The sequence below is a fragment of the Salmo trutta genome, chromosome 9 (genome assembly GCF_901001165.1).
Source record: "Salmo trutta chromosome 9, fSalTru1.1, whole genome shotgun sequence".
NCBI classification, from domain to species: Eukaryota; Metazoa; Chordata; class Actinopteri; order Salmoniformes; family Salmonidae; genus Salmo; species Salmo trutta.
Genome location: NC_042965.1, coordinates 30,435,323 through 30,451,452, shown reverse-complemented (window position 1 = coordinate 30,451,452; position 16,130 = coordinate 30,435,323). Strand labels below are relative to the sequence as shown.

Here is a 16,130-nt window from a genome sequence, read left to right as displayed (position 1 = left end):
ACAACCCAACTAAGCTGCACTGCTTCTTGACACACTGCTCGCTTAACCCGGAAGCCAATCGCACCAATGTGTCGGAGGAAACACCGTCTAAATGGCGTCCGAGTCAGTGTGCATGCGCACCGGCCCGCCACAGGAGTCGCTAGAGCGCGATGGTATAAGGACATCCCGGCCGGTCAAACCCTCCCCTAACTCGGACTACGCTGGGCCAATTGTGTGCCGCCTCATGGGTCTCCCGGTCGCGGCCCGCTGCGACACAGCCCGGATCGAACCCGGATCTGTAGTGACGCCTCTAGCACTGTGATGCAGTGCCTTAGATCGCTGCACCACTCAGGAGGCTGGCATTGTAACTGCTACATCAGAGTTTTCCAACTCCAGTCCTCCAGTACCCCCAACAGTACATATTTGTGTTGTGGCCCCAGACAAACGCACCCGAATCTAATTGTCAACTAATCATCAAACCCTTGACAAGTTGAATTGGGTATTTTTGTCCGGGACTACAACAAAAATGTGTGCTGTTGCGGGTAGAGGACCGTAGTTGGGAAATACTGCTGTAGATATTGTATTCTTTTTGAAGCAGGTCTGATGTGAAGCTTGTTAGTGGGGATGATGATGCTCAAGCCGAGGGTCTCCCAACCCTCTCCTCAGGGAACACCTGATTAACTGGCACACCTGATTTAATTAGTCAACTTTTCCACAAGCCTTTGACTAATTTAATCAGGTGTGCCAGTCTAGGTTAAAAACTAAAATATTAAATGTGTTGGGGGGGCAGAGGAGAGGGTTGGGAAACCCTGCTCTAACCAACTATTTTGTTAGCAGTATTAGGCATTACACAGAACATAGAGAGTCTTGGAAGGCTGCCTATTTCATCTGTGATGCACTTTCAATATCCAAGCAGAGAGCCAGAGGACAGGGAGAACAGAATCACATTAGGCACTCACTGATTGGGGCAAAGTGTCAGGCCTCCAAAAAGCCGAATGTATTTTTACCACACTATTGATTAGAACTACCAGACAGCTATGTGTATAGTAAATATTTGATCCAGTCCCATCCCACTCTCCCTTAAAGATCTCTCAACAACAGTTAGGACACTCTAAGCACTCTAAGGACTCCAAGGACTGAGTGCCAGAGGTCCTGTATATGTTCTCGGTACATTGTTTCTTTCTCCAAAGAACATTTGATCCAGAAAGTAACATCACTTACTGGCTGTTTCTTTATTTAAAAAAAAACACTTGATCCAGACAGTAACATCACTTCGTGGCTGTTTCTTTATTTAAATAACACTTAATCCAGATAGTAACTTCACTTACTGGCTGTGTTTTTGTTTAACAATACTTGATTCAGACAGTAACATCACTTACTAGCTGTTTCTTTCTGCAAAGAACATTTGAACCAGACAGTAAAATCACTTACTGGCTGTTTCATTATTTAAATAACACTTGATCCAGACAGTAAAACTACTTACTGGTTGTTTCTTTATTTAAATAACAGTCGATCCAGACAGTAACATCACTTACTGGCTGTTTCTTTATTTAAATAACACTTGATCCAGACAGTAACATCACTTACTGGCTGTTTCTTTCCCCCATGCAGGGCTGAAGGTGCGTGAGGTGTTGATCAACGTGTCCCGTCAACAGGTGGAGGACTTCCACGGCCCAGAGGACTACTGGTGTCTATGTGTGGCCTGGAGCCACCTAGGCACCTCCAAGAGCCGCAAGGCCACGGTCCACATCGCATGTGAGTAGCCTACTACAGTATTGTATCACCCATAGTAGTTTTTCCCAATCCTATTCCTGGGGACCCAAAGGGGTGCACATTTTGTTTTTTGTTCTAGCACTTTATTCTTGATTCAACTAACCAACTCATCAAGCCTTTAGTTTAATCAGGTGGACTAGTGCTAGAGAAAAAACTAAAATGTGCACCCTTTTTGGTCCCCAGGACCAGGATTAGGAAACTGACCCATAGAACTTACCTGGTAAAATAAGGGTTCAATTAAAAAAAATAATGACCTGAAATGATATTCAGGTCAGTTATGCCATTGTGGGTGGACTGGTGTCATTGAGTGTCCCCGTGAGTTTACCAGTCAAATTTCCATGGTCAGAGACCGAGTTTCTATGTCCGTTCTACTCATTGTATTTATAAAGCACCTCAGTCTCACATTATGGCTAGTGGCCAAAACTGCACTGCAGGATTGGATGGATAGAAAGCCGACGTGCAACTTAGCAAAAATATTATCCCCATGACATATACTTTTAAGTTTAATGGGCATATTATGTATGAATATATACTCATCAGCCAGTGCAGTCTATCCTCCAAATAACCTTGGCAACCTGCAGACAGATGGAGCTGGGGAGGCAGAAAGGAAAGGAGACCACCTCCTGGTTCATTCAGACCTGTTCCTCACTCCCAAGGTTGATGTCGTGTCCAAACTAAGGGCAGGGTAAGGCAGGGAGAGTCAGTGGCAAGTGGTGTTAGTGATGGGGAGATTGAGGGCAGGCTGGGCATGGGGTGGACTGACAGCAGGGTGTTATCTCCCCACACAGACCTGAGGAAGAACTTTGAGCAGGACCCCCAGGGGAAGGAAGTTCCAATCAAAGGGATGATCGTGCTGCACTGCCGCCCCCCAGAGGGAGTGCCAGCAGCAGAGGTAAGACCCCAGCTTCCCAGCTCTTAACAGTTATGACCCCTCCAACAGGGTGGGAGCCTCTCTGTGCAGGGAAACAGCTTACCTTACACTCCAGGCTGTTGAGAGGCTCTAGAATAGAGCATTTCAACTCTTATGTAGCAAGGGGAAAACTGTCTGCTTTGAACACATATTTATTCCCGACTGTGTTGTGTCAGCGGTAGGCATACACTACACACTGTGATTTTTTTTATGATGACTGTTATTGGATGCACTGTTCAAAATTAATGTGCATACAGTATTATTGAAATGCAGTGTCTAGAGTTAATCAGTATGAACTATAGCTCTGTGGTGCATGTGTGGGTTTGAGTGGATTTTGGCTGTGGGTAACCTGTGAGTTATGAATTATTCAGCGTGAAGAGGAGGGTGGGGTGATGCCAGCCTGGTTTGCGTACCAAATTGCACCCTATTCCGCATGTAGTGCACTACTTTCAATCAGAGCCCTATGGGCCCTGGTCAAATCCCAAATGGAATATGGTTCCATTTGGGATGCAGTGTCAGACGGCTCAAGGAAGCAGGAGGGGTGAAGTCAAGCGCAGGAGACACAAGTCCGTGAACACACGTTTAATAAGTATCCACACTTGTCCAAAACAGGTAGGGCAGGGCGACAATACAAAATGCCCATAAACAGCCCGAACACAGTGTAGGGACGCAGCCCAAAACAGGAAAAACACCTGTTCCCCAGACTAAAGTCCTGACGCAAAAGAATCTCACATAAAAAACAAATCTACACAGAAAGACTAAATAACCCCCCCACTAATGAACTAATACAAAACAGGTGTGTAACTCACCTAGACCTAACCAACAGAAAATGAAACAGAGGATCGGTGGCAGCTAGTAGGCCGGCGACGACAACCGCCGAGCGCCGCCCGGGCGAGGAGGGGCGCCACCTTCCGTCGATGTTGTGACATGCAGACTAAGCTGAGAAGAGCCCAGAATCTCTTCTCCAGTCCTTTGTCAACATAAATGAGCCCAGCCAGAAGTGAAAACTGTATAACACAGAGCAGGCGTTCACAGCCCAGACCATTCCATTGTACAGTACCCACCTCTTCATGAAATATTGAGATTGCAAGTGTAGTGTGAGGTTTTTGGGAGCCTTTTTTTGGCAGGCTGGCTGACTGTGGGATGGATGCTGCTCCCGCTCCTGCTCACTCCACTCCCAGCTGTAATAGAATGTGAGTTGGTATCTTTGATACACTGTAAACATCCCTCTGGAGGAACGTGTTCAGAAACTCCTTCAGTCAGCAATGATGTCGAGGCGAACTAATAAGTCGCTCGGAATTGGATACATTTTGCATCATTGTGGCTGAGACCGCTTATATAAGCCTGTGCCTGGCACTTTGGGAGAGGCTGGGATTGTCTCCTAGCTCGGCTCTCTGGAACATTACTTGCATAAGGGAAACGTGACACTGGAGTTACTGCTCTGCTCTCAACTTGGCTCTCCATCTCACTTCTCTCTCCAAATTGTTTCAGGCACACATTTTCAAGTGAGGCAAATAAGTGAGTTGCTTTGAAAACACACTGCATTTTGGCATTTTATTCTCATTCAAATCAGATATCTATGGACGTTGCAAATGTGCTGAAGCAAAGAGCAAGCCAATACTCTTAATTTTACGTTTAAGACTAAGTTTCAGAGGTCGTTTTTAATTTTCACTTCATAAGGGGTTTCATTAAAATATAAATCCAACTTCAGTCATTGAGGTAACCAAGCACATTAGAAGGAGAAGTATAAAATGATATATTCCTATCCACCCCAAGAATAATAATACAGCCTACTCATACCACTTTTATTTTGTTTGATCTGCCATCTGTTGGAATTATTTTTAGCATTTTAGCACCGCAGCAGAGGTTAGCGAAGTTAACAAAGTCAAAAATGTGTGAGAGAATAATTGACTGTGGTTTCCTATTTTTTCATCATAACACATTTACTCTTGTATTAAAGAAGTAATGAATATTTGAATGAGGAGTGTGAATATGGGTTAGATGTATAACGTTTCAAATAATTTGGACTGGAGCCAACATCAGATAACCTTGAATAATGAACCCATTCTAGGATCATCTGAAAAGAAAGTGAAATGAACAGCCAAACTCTAAACCACCACACTTAATTTATGTAAATAAAAGAAAATATCTTAATGTGAAATGAAACGCATTGAAATGGGAACCCAGACGTCTCAGAAATGGGAACCCAGACCATGACACAAAATACTGAACAATTTCAGGTCCGCATCCCAAATGGCACCCTATTCCCTAGTGGTACTACTTTTGACCAGGGCCCATGGTGCACTACATAAGGTATCATCTGGGATGCACAAGATAATAATTCCAAGTGTTTCAAATGTAATTATTCATAAATGGAGAAAAAAATCACATTTTAAATCACAGAGAAAAGAACACTGGCGTGCTGCTGTGTGATTATTTGTATGACATGCTACCTCCATTACTGCTTTTGACTAATTTAGCCAATTGAAGTGAAAAAGAACAAAAGGCACTAAAACAGCTTGTTAAACTCTTAGTGCATTTCCATTGTGGCAAACAAGAAATATATTACATTCGACATGTAATTGCCTTCCTTTCTTGTTAGTTTCTTCCAAAATACACAGACTTTACTATTGCCATCAAAGTAATTGTAAATGGGTGATACTATTGATTCACTGTAACTAATTTCAGTGAATATGCTACATTTTGCTACAAAACCATTCCACATTCAACCTTATGTGCTCGCTTCGAGGCAAGCAACACTGAACCATGCATGAGAGCACCCACCAGCTGTTCCCGCCCACTTTGATCTTGCGCTCCGATGTCTAAATGACTATCGCCCCGTAGCACTCACATCTGTAGACATGAAATGCTTTGAAATGCTGGCCATGGCACACATCAACATCATCCCAGACACCCTGAAACCACTACAATTCACATACCGCCCTAACAGATTCACAGATGACGCAATCTCTATTGCATTCCACACAGCCTTCTCCCACCTGAACAAGAGGAACACCTATGTGAGAGTGCTGTTCATTGATTACAGCTCATAGTTCAACAACATAGCGCCCTCCAAGCTCATCACTAAACTCAGGACCCTGGGAATAAACACCTCCTCTGCAACTGGATCTTGGACTACCAAAAGGCACCTAAAGACTCGCAGACCATGAGAAACAAGATTTTCTGGTCTGATGAAACCAAGAGTGAACTCTTTGCTCTGAATGCCAAGTGGCACGTCTGGAGGAAACCTGGCACCATCCCTACTGTGAAGCATGGTGGTGGCAGCATCATGCTGTGGAGATGTTTTTCAGAGGCAGGGACTGGGAGACTAGTCAGGATCGAGGGAAAGATGAACAGAGCAAAGTACAGAGAGATCCTTGATGAAAACCTGCTCCAGAGCGCTCAGGACATCAGACTGGGCCAAAGTTCACCTTCCAACAGGACAACGATCCTAAGCACACAGCTAATACAACGTAGGAGTGGCTTCGGGACAAGCCTCTGAATGTCCTTGAGAGGCCCAGACTTGAACACTATCGAACATCTCTGGAGAGACATTAAAATAGCTGTGCAGTGATGCTCTCCATCCAACCTGACAACGCTTTAGAGGATCCATAGAGAAGAATGGGAGAAACACCCAAAATACACAGGTGTGCCAATTTTGTACCCAAGAACACTTGAGGCTGTTATCACTGCCAAAGGTGCTTCAGCAAAGTACTGAGTAAAGGCTCTGAATACTTATGTAAATGTGATATTTCCATTTTTAAATTTTTAATACATTTGTAAAACTGTCTAAAAAACTATTTTTGCTTTACGTTACAGCCTTATTTTAGAATAAGGCTGTAACGTAACAAAATGTGGAAAATGTCAAGAGATCTGAAAACTTTCCGAATGCACTGTATATACACTACATTACTAAAAGTATGTGGACACCTGCTCGTCGAACATCTAATTCCAAAATCATCGGCATTAATCTGGAGTTGGTCTTCTCTTTGCTGCTATAACAGCCTCCACTGTTCTGCGAAGGCTTTCCACTAGACTTTGGAACATTGCTGCGGGGACTTGCTGCCATTCAGCCACAAACATTAGTGAAGTCGGCACTGATGTTGGGCGATTAGGCCTGGCTCACAGTCGCCGTTTCAAATCATCCCAAAGGAGTTCGATGGGGTTGAGGTCCAGGCTCTGTGCAGGCCAGTCAAGTTCTTCCACACCAATCTGAACAAACCATTTCTGTGTTGACCTCGCTTTGTGCATGGGGGCATTGTCATGCTGAAACAGGAATGGGCCTTTGACGAACTGACTTCTTGATAAGGTGGCATCCTATGACGATCCCACGTTGAAAGTCACTGAGCTTTTCAGTAAAGCCATTCTACTGCCAATTGTCTAAGGAGATTGCATGCCTGTGTGCTCGATTTTTATACACCTGTCAGCAACGGGTGTGGCTGAAATACTTTTGTGTGTATAAATGTATGTATGTATTTGTGTGTTTGTGTATTATATAGTGGCCATATCTACCTCAATTACCAAGTTATCGTTACTCATTGTGTATTTATTCCTTGTGTTATTATTTTTCTATTCTGTCAACAACAACAAAAATCTCTGCATTTTTGGGAAGGGCCCGTAAGTAAGCATCTCACCTGTTGTTTATGAAGCATGTGACAAATACAATTTGATTTGATTATTTGATTTTATTATGTGCCCTCATGCTTCTTTCCAATTCCCTAACTCTGCTCCCTCTGTTAATTCCGCACAGGTCAGAGCAAGCTCTCCAAGAGAAAATTATGAGTTTCGTTATTAAGCCAAGCAATTACGTTCCCCAGTGTGGTCGGGCAGTGCAGTAAAGAGCTCAATTTTCTTTCCTAAGATAAGACAGATCTGGGTGGAATAGTATTGTGGTGCTGCCACGTTGCTCAGGGGAGGAGAGGCAGCATTTGTGAAGCAACAGGAAGGCGGGCTGGCTACACAACCGGGCTTTGTCTTCCCTATCTTTTTTGATTAACCCTCCTGAGTGGCAAACACATTAGCGGTGGAGATAGCTCCGACACAGCCCTCCCCTCCCCTGTCTGCATGTATGTCTGGTTCACACAGATATGAACACACAGAGGCATGCAAAGTTCAAAGCCTTTGATTCGGCTCAGTCTGTGTGTGCGTGCGTGTGTGCATCTTTGTGCATGTGTGTGTACATCTCTGTTCGTACACCTCGGGCTGGATTACTAACACACTTGGCGTTGGCTACTGACTCAGTGTTCAGTGGGGCTACATGGCATCTCCCAGTCCCTGGGGCTCGTCTGTCATAGTTGTTTAATTCATGTAATTGTCTTGATGAGATACACAGGAATGAAAAAAGTTATCCCACCCACACTGTCACAGACTCCACCACGTGTATCTATAGGCCTTCCATGGCTCCTCAGCACAGTTGGCTGAAGGGGAGCACTACTAACTCCGTTTGCGTCCCAGATGGCACCCTATTGCCTATGTAGTGCACTACTTTTGACGAGGGCCCATAAGGGTCTAGTCAAAAGCAGTGAGCTATATAGGCAATAGGGTGCCGTTTGGACGCAGCCTGTGATTCCCTCAGAGAATCAGCCATGACACGATGCACCAGCATTTCTATGGTTTTACCTGTTGAGCTATAGTAGGTTCCCAGGATAGTAGGGAAGGGACAAAGACACAGCCATACCTAGAGCCTCACCTAGAATGTGAGTGTCACCTAGAAAAGAAAAGCTGCACACTCTCATGGCTCCAATGCAATACATTTAATATAACAACATTTTCACAGCTATGCTGCCGATTGTCACCCACCTATAGGTCTCAGATTTGTATCTTTATTCGGCATGATGACAGCTGATCTTCCTGGGGTCCAAAGACATTACAAATATAAGACTTTACAGACATAAGACTTTACAAGATGTTACTGTCACCCACCCAGGTCTCAGTGTCCTCTTCGCTCCGCTCCAGGATATCAGAGGTCCTCCCACGTCCCCACAGACACACATGGCCTCGGCCTGGAACCCGGTTCTCCGTCAAGCCTGTGACACTGATGGCCACCTCCTAATTGAAACAAATGTGCCAATTAGGCAATTCATCTCTCACATCCTCCGCCACACACTTACAGGGCTAATTTGTATTTGTCCCCGCCACACTTTCTTTTTTCTTCTCCTTCCGTTTCTGCCGGGTGGATCTTTTCATCATTACCCTAAGGATGTTAGCAGTGGCAGGCGACAGCCCGGTAATGTAGAGCAGGTCCTACAGCTCAGTGAGGGCCGGGCGGATTGTGCCACGCATTAATTGCCTCTTTCAACTCGCAAATTTCCCCTGATGAAATTGAAATAAATACATAAAGAGGGAAACACTCCTCTGCCACCGCTACCGCCGGCTCTCTTCCAGTGACAGATTGTTTTAATCATGAAACATTAGAGTCAATCCCCAGTCTTTTCCTCCCCTTATCTTCCTACTTTAGTCCATTAACTGCTTGCCTCTGATGCCATCTTGCTAAAGGGTATCTTTTAATTGTGCCTTGGAATCTGGAATCCATTGAAGGGGATTTCCAAGTCTTGTTTAAAGTGAAGGGAAACAAGGCTTCAGCTATTCCTAGTTCTCCTGTTTCTAGGTCATAAAGTATGGTGCTCATTGATGTCAGATAGGTTGTACACCAGAGTAGATCTGCGGAGGAGAATACAATAGGCTTATCTATGAAATATGATTGTGTGTGTGTATAAATAGGTGCGTGCAGTGCAATACACTGTGTGCTAGATATTAGGGACACCTGCTCTTTCCATGATATAGACTGACCATGTGAATACAGGTGAAGCTATGAACCCTTGTTGATATCACTTGTTAAATCCACTTCAATCAGTGTAGATTTGTATTTGTATTTATTATGGATCCCCATTAGCCAAGGCAGCAGCTACTCTTACATTTACATTTACATTTAAGTCATTTAGCAGACGCTCTTATCTAGAGCGACTTACAAATCTTCCTGGGGCAGCAAAATTAAGGCAGTTATACATTTTAAAAACAGGTGGGACGCTAGCGTCCCACCTGCGGGACACAGCCAGTGAAATATCAGGGCGGCAAATTCAAAAACAACAAAATGTCATAATTCAACTTTCTCAAACATACAACTATTTACACCATTTTAAATATACACTTCTCCTTGATGTAACCACATTGTCCGATTTCAAAAAGGCTTTACAGCGAAAGCAAAACATTAGATTATGTTAGGAGAGTACATAGACAAAAATAATCACACAGCCATTTTCCAAGCAAGGACATGTGTCAATAATACCCAAAACACAGCTAAATGAAGCACTAACCTTTGACGATCTTCATCAGATGACACTCCTAGGACATTATGTTACACAATACATGTATGTTTTGTTCGATAAAGTTCATATTTATATCCAAAAACATCATTTTACATTGGCGCGTGATGTTCAGAAAATGTATTCCCACCAAAACGTCCGGTGAATGTGCACATCAATGTACAAAAATACTCATCATAAACGTTGACAAAATATATAACAATTATTTAACCTCTATGGGCTAGGTGGGACGCTTGCAATCCCGTGGCGCGATATTCAAATACCTTAGAAATGCTATTACTATTACCATTTTAAAGACAAGACTCTCGTTAATCTAACCACACTGTCCGATTTCAAAAAGGCTTTACAACGAAAGCAAAACATTAGATTATGTCAGCAGAGTACCCAGCCAGAAATAATCAGACACCCATTTTTCAAGCTAGCATATAATGTCACATAAACCCAAACCACAGCTAAATGCAGCACTAACCTTTGATGATCTTCATCAGATGACACTTCTAGGACATTATGTTATACAATACATGCATGTTTTGTTCAATCAAGTTCATATTTATATCAAAAACCAGCTTTTTACATTAGCATGTGACTAGCATGTGACTAGCATTCCCACCGAACACTTCCGGTGAATTTACTAAATTACTCACGATAAACGTTCACAAAAAACATAACAATTATTTTAAGAATTATAGATACAGAACTCCTATATGCACTCGCTATGTCCGATTTTAAAATAGCTTTTCGGTGAAAGCACATTTTGCAATATTCTGAGTAGATAGCCCGGCATCACAGGGCTAGCTATTTAGACACCCACCAAGTTTAGCCCTCACCAAAGTCAGATTTACGATAAGAAAAATGTCATTACCTTTGCTGTTCTTCGTCAGAATGCACTCCCAGGACTTCTACTTCAATAACAAATGTTGGTTTGGTCCCAAATAATCCATAGTTATATCCAAATAGCGGCATTTTGTTTGTGCGTTCAAGACACTATCCGAAGGGTAAATAAGGGTTACGCGCCCGACGCGTTTCGTGACAAAAAAATTCTAAATATTCCATTACCGTACTTCGAAGCATGTCAACCGCTGTTTAAAATCAATTTTTATGCCATTTTTCTCGTAAAAAAGCGATAATATTCTGACCGGGAGTGGTTGTTTTCGTTCAAAGAGAGAGAAAGTAAACACGGAGTCGACTCGGGCACGCGCCTCCAGTATCATTGTTCTCAGATCGACCACTTACAAAATGCGCTAATGTTTTTCAGCCAGGGCCTGCAAAGCCACCATTCAGCTTTTTGGCGCCTTCTGAGAGCCTATGGGAGCGTTAGAAAATGTCACGTCATGCCAGAGATCCAATGTTTTGGTTAGAGATGATCAAGAAGGCCATGAAATGGTCAGAGAGAGCGCTTCCTGTTTGGAATCTTCTCAGGTTTTGGCCTGCCAAATGAGTTCTGTTATACTCACAGACACCATTCAAACAGTTTTAGAAACTTTAGGGTGTTTCCTATCCAAATCAAACAATTATATGCATATTCTAGTTACTGGGCAGGAGTAGTAACCAGATTAAATTGGGTATGTTTTTTATCCGGCCGTGCAAATACTGCCCCCTAGCTCCAACAGGTTAAAGAATTATAGATAGACTACCCCTGGACGCAACCGCTGTGTCGGATTTTAAAAAAGCTTTACAGAGAAAGCACATTTTTCAACATTCTGAGTACATAGCTCAGCCATCACAGTGAGCTATTCAGACACCCGCCAAGTTCGGGGCAACTTAAACTCAGAATTAGTGTTAGAAATATTCTCTTACCTTTGCTGATCTTCATCAGAATGCACTCCCAGGACTGCTACTTCCACAAGAAATGTTGTTTTTGTTCGAAATAATCCATATTTATGTACAAATACCTCCGTTTTGTTCATGCGTACAGATCACTTATCCAAAGGCATAACGTGCGAGCGCGGAACAAGAGACGAAAAGTCAAAATGTTCCATTACCGTACTTAGAAGCATGTCAAACGCTGTTTAAAATCAATCTTTATGGTATTTTTAACGTAAAATTGCGCTAATATTCCAACCGGACAATATCATATTCATTCAAGAAGAAAAAGAAGGAACGGCGTGCTTGTGTGACCGCGCATATCCAATCCCTTTGTTGCCAGGCAGACCACTCAGTAAGTGAGCTCCTATTATCTGCCCAGTGACAGGAAAATGCTCAAACCACTTTCTGAAGGCTTTAGACAGCCAATGGAAGCCTTAGGAAGTGCAATGTCCCCCACAGACACTGTAGCTTCGATAGAGAATCAAAAGAAGAACTACAATTCTCAGACTTTCCACTTCCTGCTTGGAATTTTCCAAATCTATTAATAATATGCATATTCTAGTTTCTGGGCCAGAGTAGTAACCTGTTTAACTTGGGTATGTTTTTCATCCTGCCGTGAAAATATTGCCCCCTAGCCCAGACAGGTTAAATTGAAGACTGTTAGTTTATCAAATCAATTCTCTGTAATTATTATTACGTGATTAACTAATCAGGTAAATGTAATTAACTAGGAAGTCGGGGCACCAAGGAAAATATTCAGAATACAAAGTTATAATTTTCCTAATATCACTTTCAGATATTTCATATTAATGAGTTATTCTTTACCTCATGTTAGTCTCATTCCAAACGTCGTAAATTGTTGGTTATCTGCACGAACCCAGTCTTCACTATGAGTCATCCATACATCAATTGTCTCAATCATTTATTTATTAACTAACTAAATAATCACAGAAATGCACACACAAACAAACAAATTAGATATGGTTACAAAGAAATGATAGGGGATGTGCCCTAGTGGGCTAAACCGGTATTGCGGCTTGGTAGACAAAGGGACTGAGAAGGGCACGAAAGATAAAAGACACTACAAAGTTGATAATTATAACCATTGAAATGCTAATCCTTTGCACATGAATGCTCACTCATTCGGGAATAATTGCAATCAATATATATATTTACGCTCAGTGTGTCATCCGCCCCTCTCTCTGCGTCCCTGGAGTCTTTGGTTAGAATGGCTACTTCAGAGTAGCATTCAGAAATGTTGTTATAGATTAGATGTTTCGGTGGTTGTCGGCCTTCGTATTCAATGGTATAGAATTCCTAGCTGCAGACTAGTAATTAGTATCAAAGATTTGCTCTTATTCTGTCGGATCGATAGTCTCAGAGTTTAACCACGTGGTATGGTTAAACGATTCAGCAATCTACTCAAACCTTAGCCCTCTCGTGGTAATCGAGGTAAACTGGTCTGGTCTAAAACCTTAGCCCTCTCATGGTAATCGAGGTAAGCTGGTCTGAAGGGAATTCCTCCCTGTGGGGGTTATATTCGTTAACAGTAGAAAGGGGCTCTCCCATGACGCCAGATCAATGTCTGTGCTCATGAGGCGGGCCAATGATTTAGTTAAACTTTAAAGGGAATTGGAGTTTCCTTCATTAAACAGTTTAAAATCACATTACATAATTTCACAAATAGTTTCATCTTTACTCATTCATTTTACACAACAATTAGATGCAAGCCTCACAACTGAGACTCTTGTATAAACAGAGTTATTCCTTGCCACCCATTCTGAAACGAATTACTGTCATTTCAGTCGCTGTGGTAGATGACAAGTGTAGTGTTGAGTCATTCGCATACATGGCTTTATTTATTATACACTGGCTTTATTCAAAGCCTGTCGTTAGTAAAGATTGAGAAAAGTAAGGGGCCTAGACAGCTGCCCTGTGGAATTCTACCTGGATTTTGTTGTAGAGGCTTCCATTAAAGAACACCCCCTGTGTTCTGTTAGACAGGTAACTCTTTATCCACAATATGGCAGGGGGTGTAAAGCCATAACACAAGTTTTTCCCAGCGAAAGACTATGATCTATAATGTCAAAAGCCGCATTGAAGTCTAATAAAACAGCCCCCACAATCTTTTTATCATCAATTTCTCTCAGCCAATCATCAGTCATTTGTGTAAGTGCTGTGCTTGTTGAATGTCCTTAACCTCTAGGGGCTATGTGGGACGCAAGCGTTCCACCCCTGGTACACCCTATCAACAACAGGTGAAATATCAAGGGCGCCAAATTTGAAAACAATTAAATGTCATAATTCAAATTTCTCAAACATACAACTATCTTACACCCTTTGAAAGATAAACATCTCCTTAATCTAACCACGTTGTCCGATTTCAAAAAGGCTTTACGGCGAAAGCATAAAGTTAGATTATGTTAGGAGAGTACATTGACAATAGCTGTGTGTAATGTTTTGTCAATTCATAGACAGGCGTCACCAAAAGCAGAAAACCAGCTAAAATTATGCACTAACCTTTGACAATCTCCATCAGATGACACTCCTAGGACATTATGTTAGACAATACATGCGTTTTTAGTTCTATCAAGTTCATATTTATATCCAAAAACAGCGTTTTACTATGGCGTTGATGTTGAGGAAATCGTTTCCCTCCAATAACCGCCAGTCAATCAGCACAACAAATTAAATAATTACTATTCGAAAACATTGGTAAAATATCATATTGTCATTCAAAGAATTATAGATTTACATCTCTTGAACGCAACCGGATTGCCAGATTTAAAAATAACCTTACTGGGAAATCACACTTTGCAATAATCTGAGCACTGCGCCCAGAAAAATACGCTTTGCGATACAGACTAACCACCATGTTGGAGAGATCTAAAATCGAAAATACTATGTAAATAATCCATTACCTTTGATTCTCTTCATCAGATGTCACTTCCAGGAATCCCAGTTCCATAACAAATGTAGTTTTGTTCGAAAAAGCTCATAATTTATGTCCAAAAAGCTCCGTGTTGTTAGCACATGATCTATGCCCGCCGGACTTCTCTTCATGAACGAGGGGGAAAAAAATATTTACGTTCGTTCAAACATGTCAAACGTTGTATAGCATAAATCATTAGTGCCTTTTTTAACCAGAACATGAATAATATTCAAGGCGGACGATTGCATTCTCTTTTAAAACGTATTGGAATGAGAGTACCCAACATGAACTCGCGCGCCAGAGTCTAATCGGCCACCACCGTTCCAAGGCTCTTGTTCGGTCAGATCTCACAGTATAAGACTCAAAACACTTTGTAAAGACTGGTGACATCTAGTGGAAGCCATAGGAAGTGCTCAACGATTAATAAGCCCCTGTGTGTTTCAATGGCATAGGCTTAAAGGTAATTCAACACATCAGGTATCCACTTCCTGTCAGAATTTGTCTCAGGGTTTTGACTGCCATATGAGTTCTGTTATACTTACAGACACCATTCAAACAGTTTTAGAAAATTCAGAGTGTTTTCTATCCAAACCTGAATATGCATATTCTAGCTTCTGAGTTGGTGTAGGAGGCAGTTAAAAATGGGCACATATTTTTTTCAAAATTCTCAATACTGCCCCCTAGCCCTAAGAAGTTTTAACTACATGCATGCTGAAAGTCTGTTGTCAATTTGTTTACTGTAAAATAGCATGGTATCTGGTCAAACACAATTTTTTCTAAAGGTTTACTAAGGGTTGTTAAACCTGTTGAGGACAGACGTTCCGCTAGCGGAACCCCTAGCCAACAGCCAATGGCATTGCACGGTGCGAAATACAAAACCAACTAAATTATCACAATTCAATTTTCTCAAACAATCAACTATTTTACACCATTTTAAAGATAAGACTCTCGTTAATCTAACCACATTGTCCGATTTCAAAAAGGCTTTACAGCGAAAGCAAAACATTAGATTATGTTAGGAGAGTACATAGACACAAATAATCACACAGCCATTTTCCAAGCAAGCATATATGTCGCATAAACCCAAACCACAGCTAAATGCAGCACTAACCTTTGATGATCTTCATCAGATGACACTCCTAGGACATTATGTTATACAATACATGCATGTTTTGTTCAATCAAGTTCATATTTATATCAAAAAACAGCTTTTTACATTAGCATGTGATGTTCAGAACTAGCATACCCACCGAAAACATCCGGTGAATTTACTAAATTACTCATGATAAACGTTGACAAAAAACATTACAATTATTTTAAGAATTATAAATACAGAACTCCTTTATGCAATCGCGGTGTCAGATTTTAAAATAGCTTTTTCGGCGAAAGCACATTTTGCAATATTCTG

The 16,130-nt window shown here is 41.9% G+C and overlaps 1 protein-coding gene across 3 annotated transcripts in view; it reads left to right on the top strand.

The window, feature by feature from the left end:
• LOC115200389 (netrin receptor UNC5D) overlaps positions 1–16,130 on the top strand; it is a 235,570-nt gene that overhangs the window by 151,511 nt on the left and 67,929 nt on the right. For all 3 annotated transcript variants that reach the window (XM_029763422.1, XM_029763423.1, XM_029763421.1), the window contains exons 3-4: positions 1,591–1,734; positions 2,541–2,644. In XM_029763422.1, coding sequence (XP_029619282.1) covers positions 1,591–1,734; positions 2,541–2,644 — 248 coding nt within the window. The remainder of the gene's footprint in view (positions 1–1,590; positions 1,735–2,540; positions 2,645–16,130) is intronic.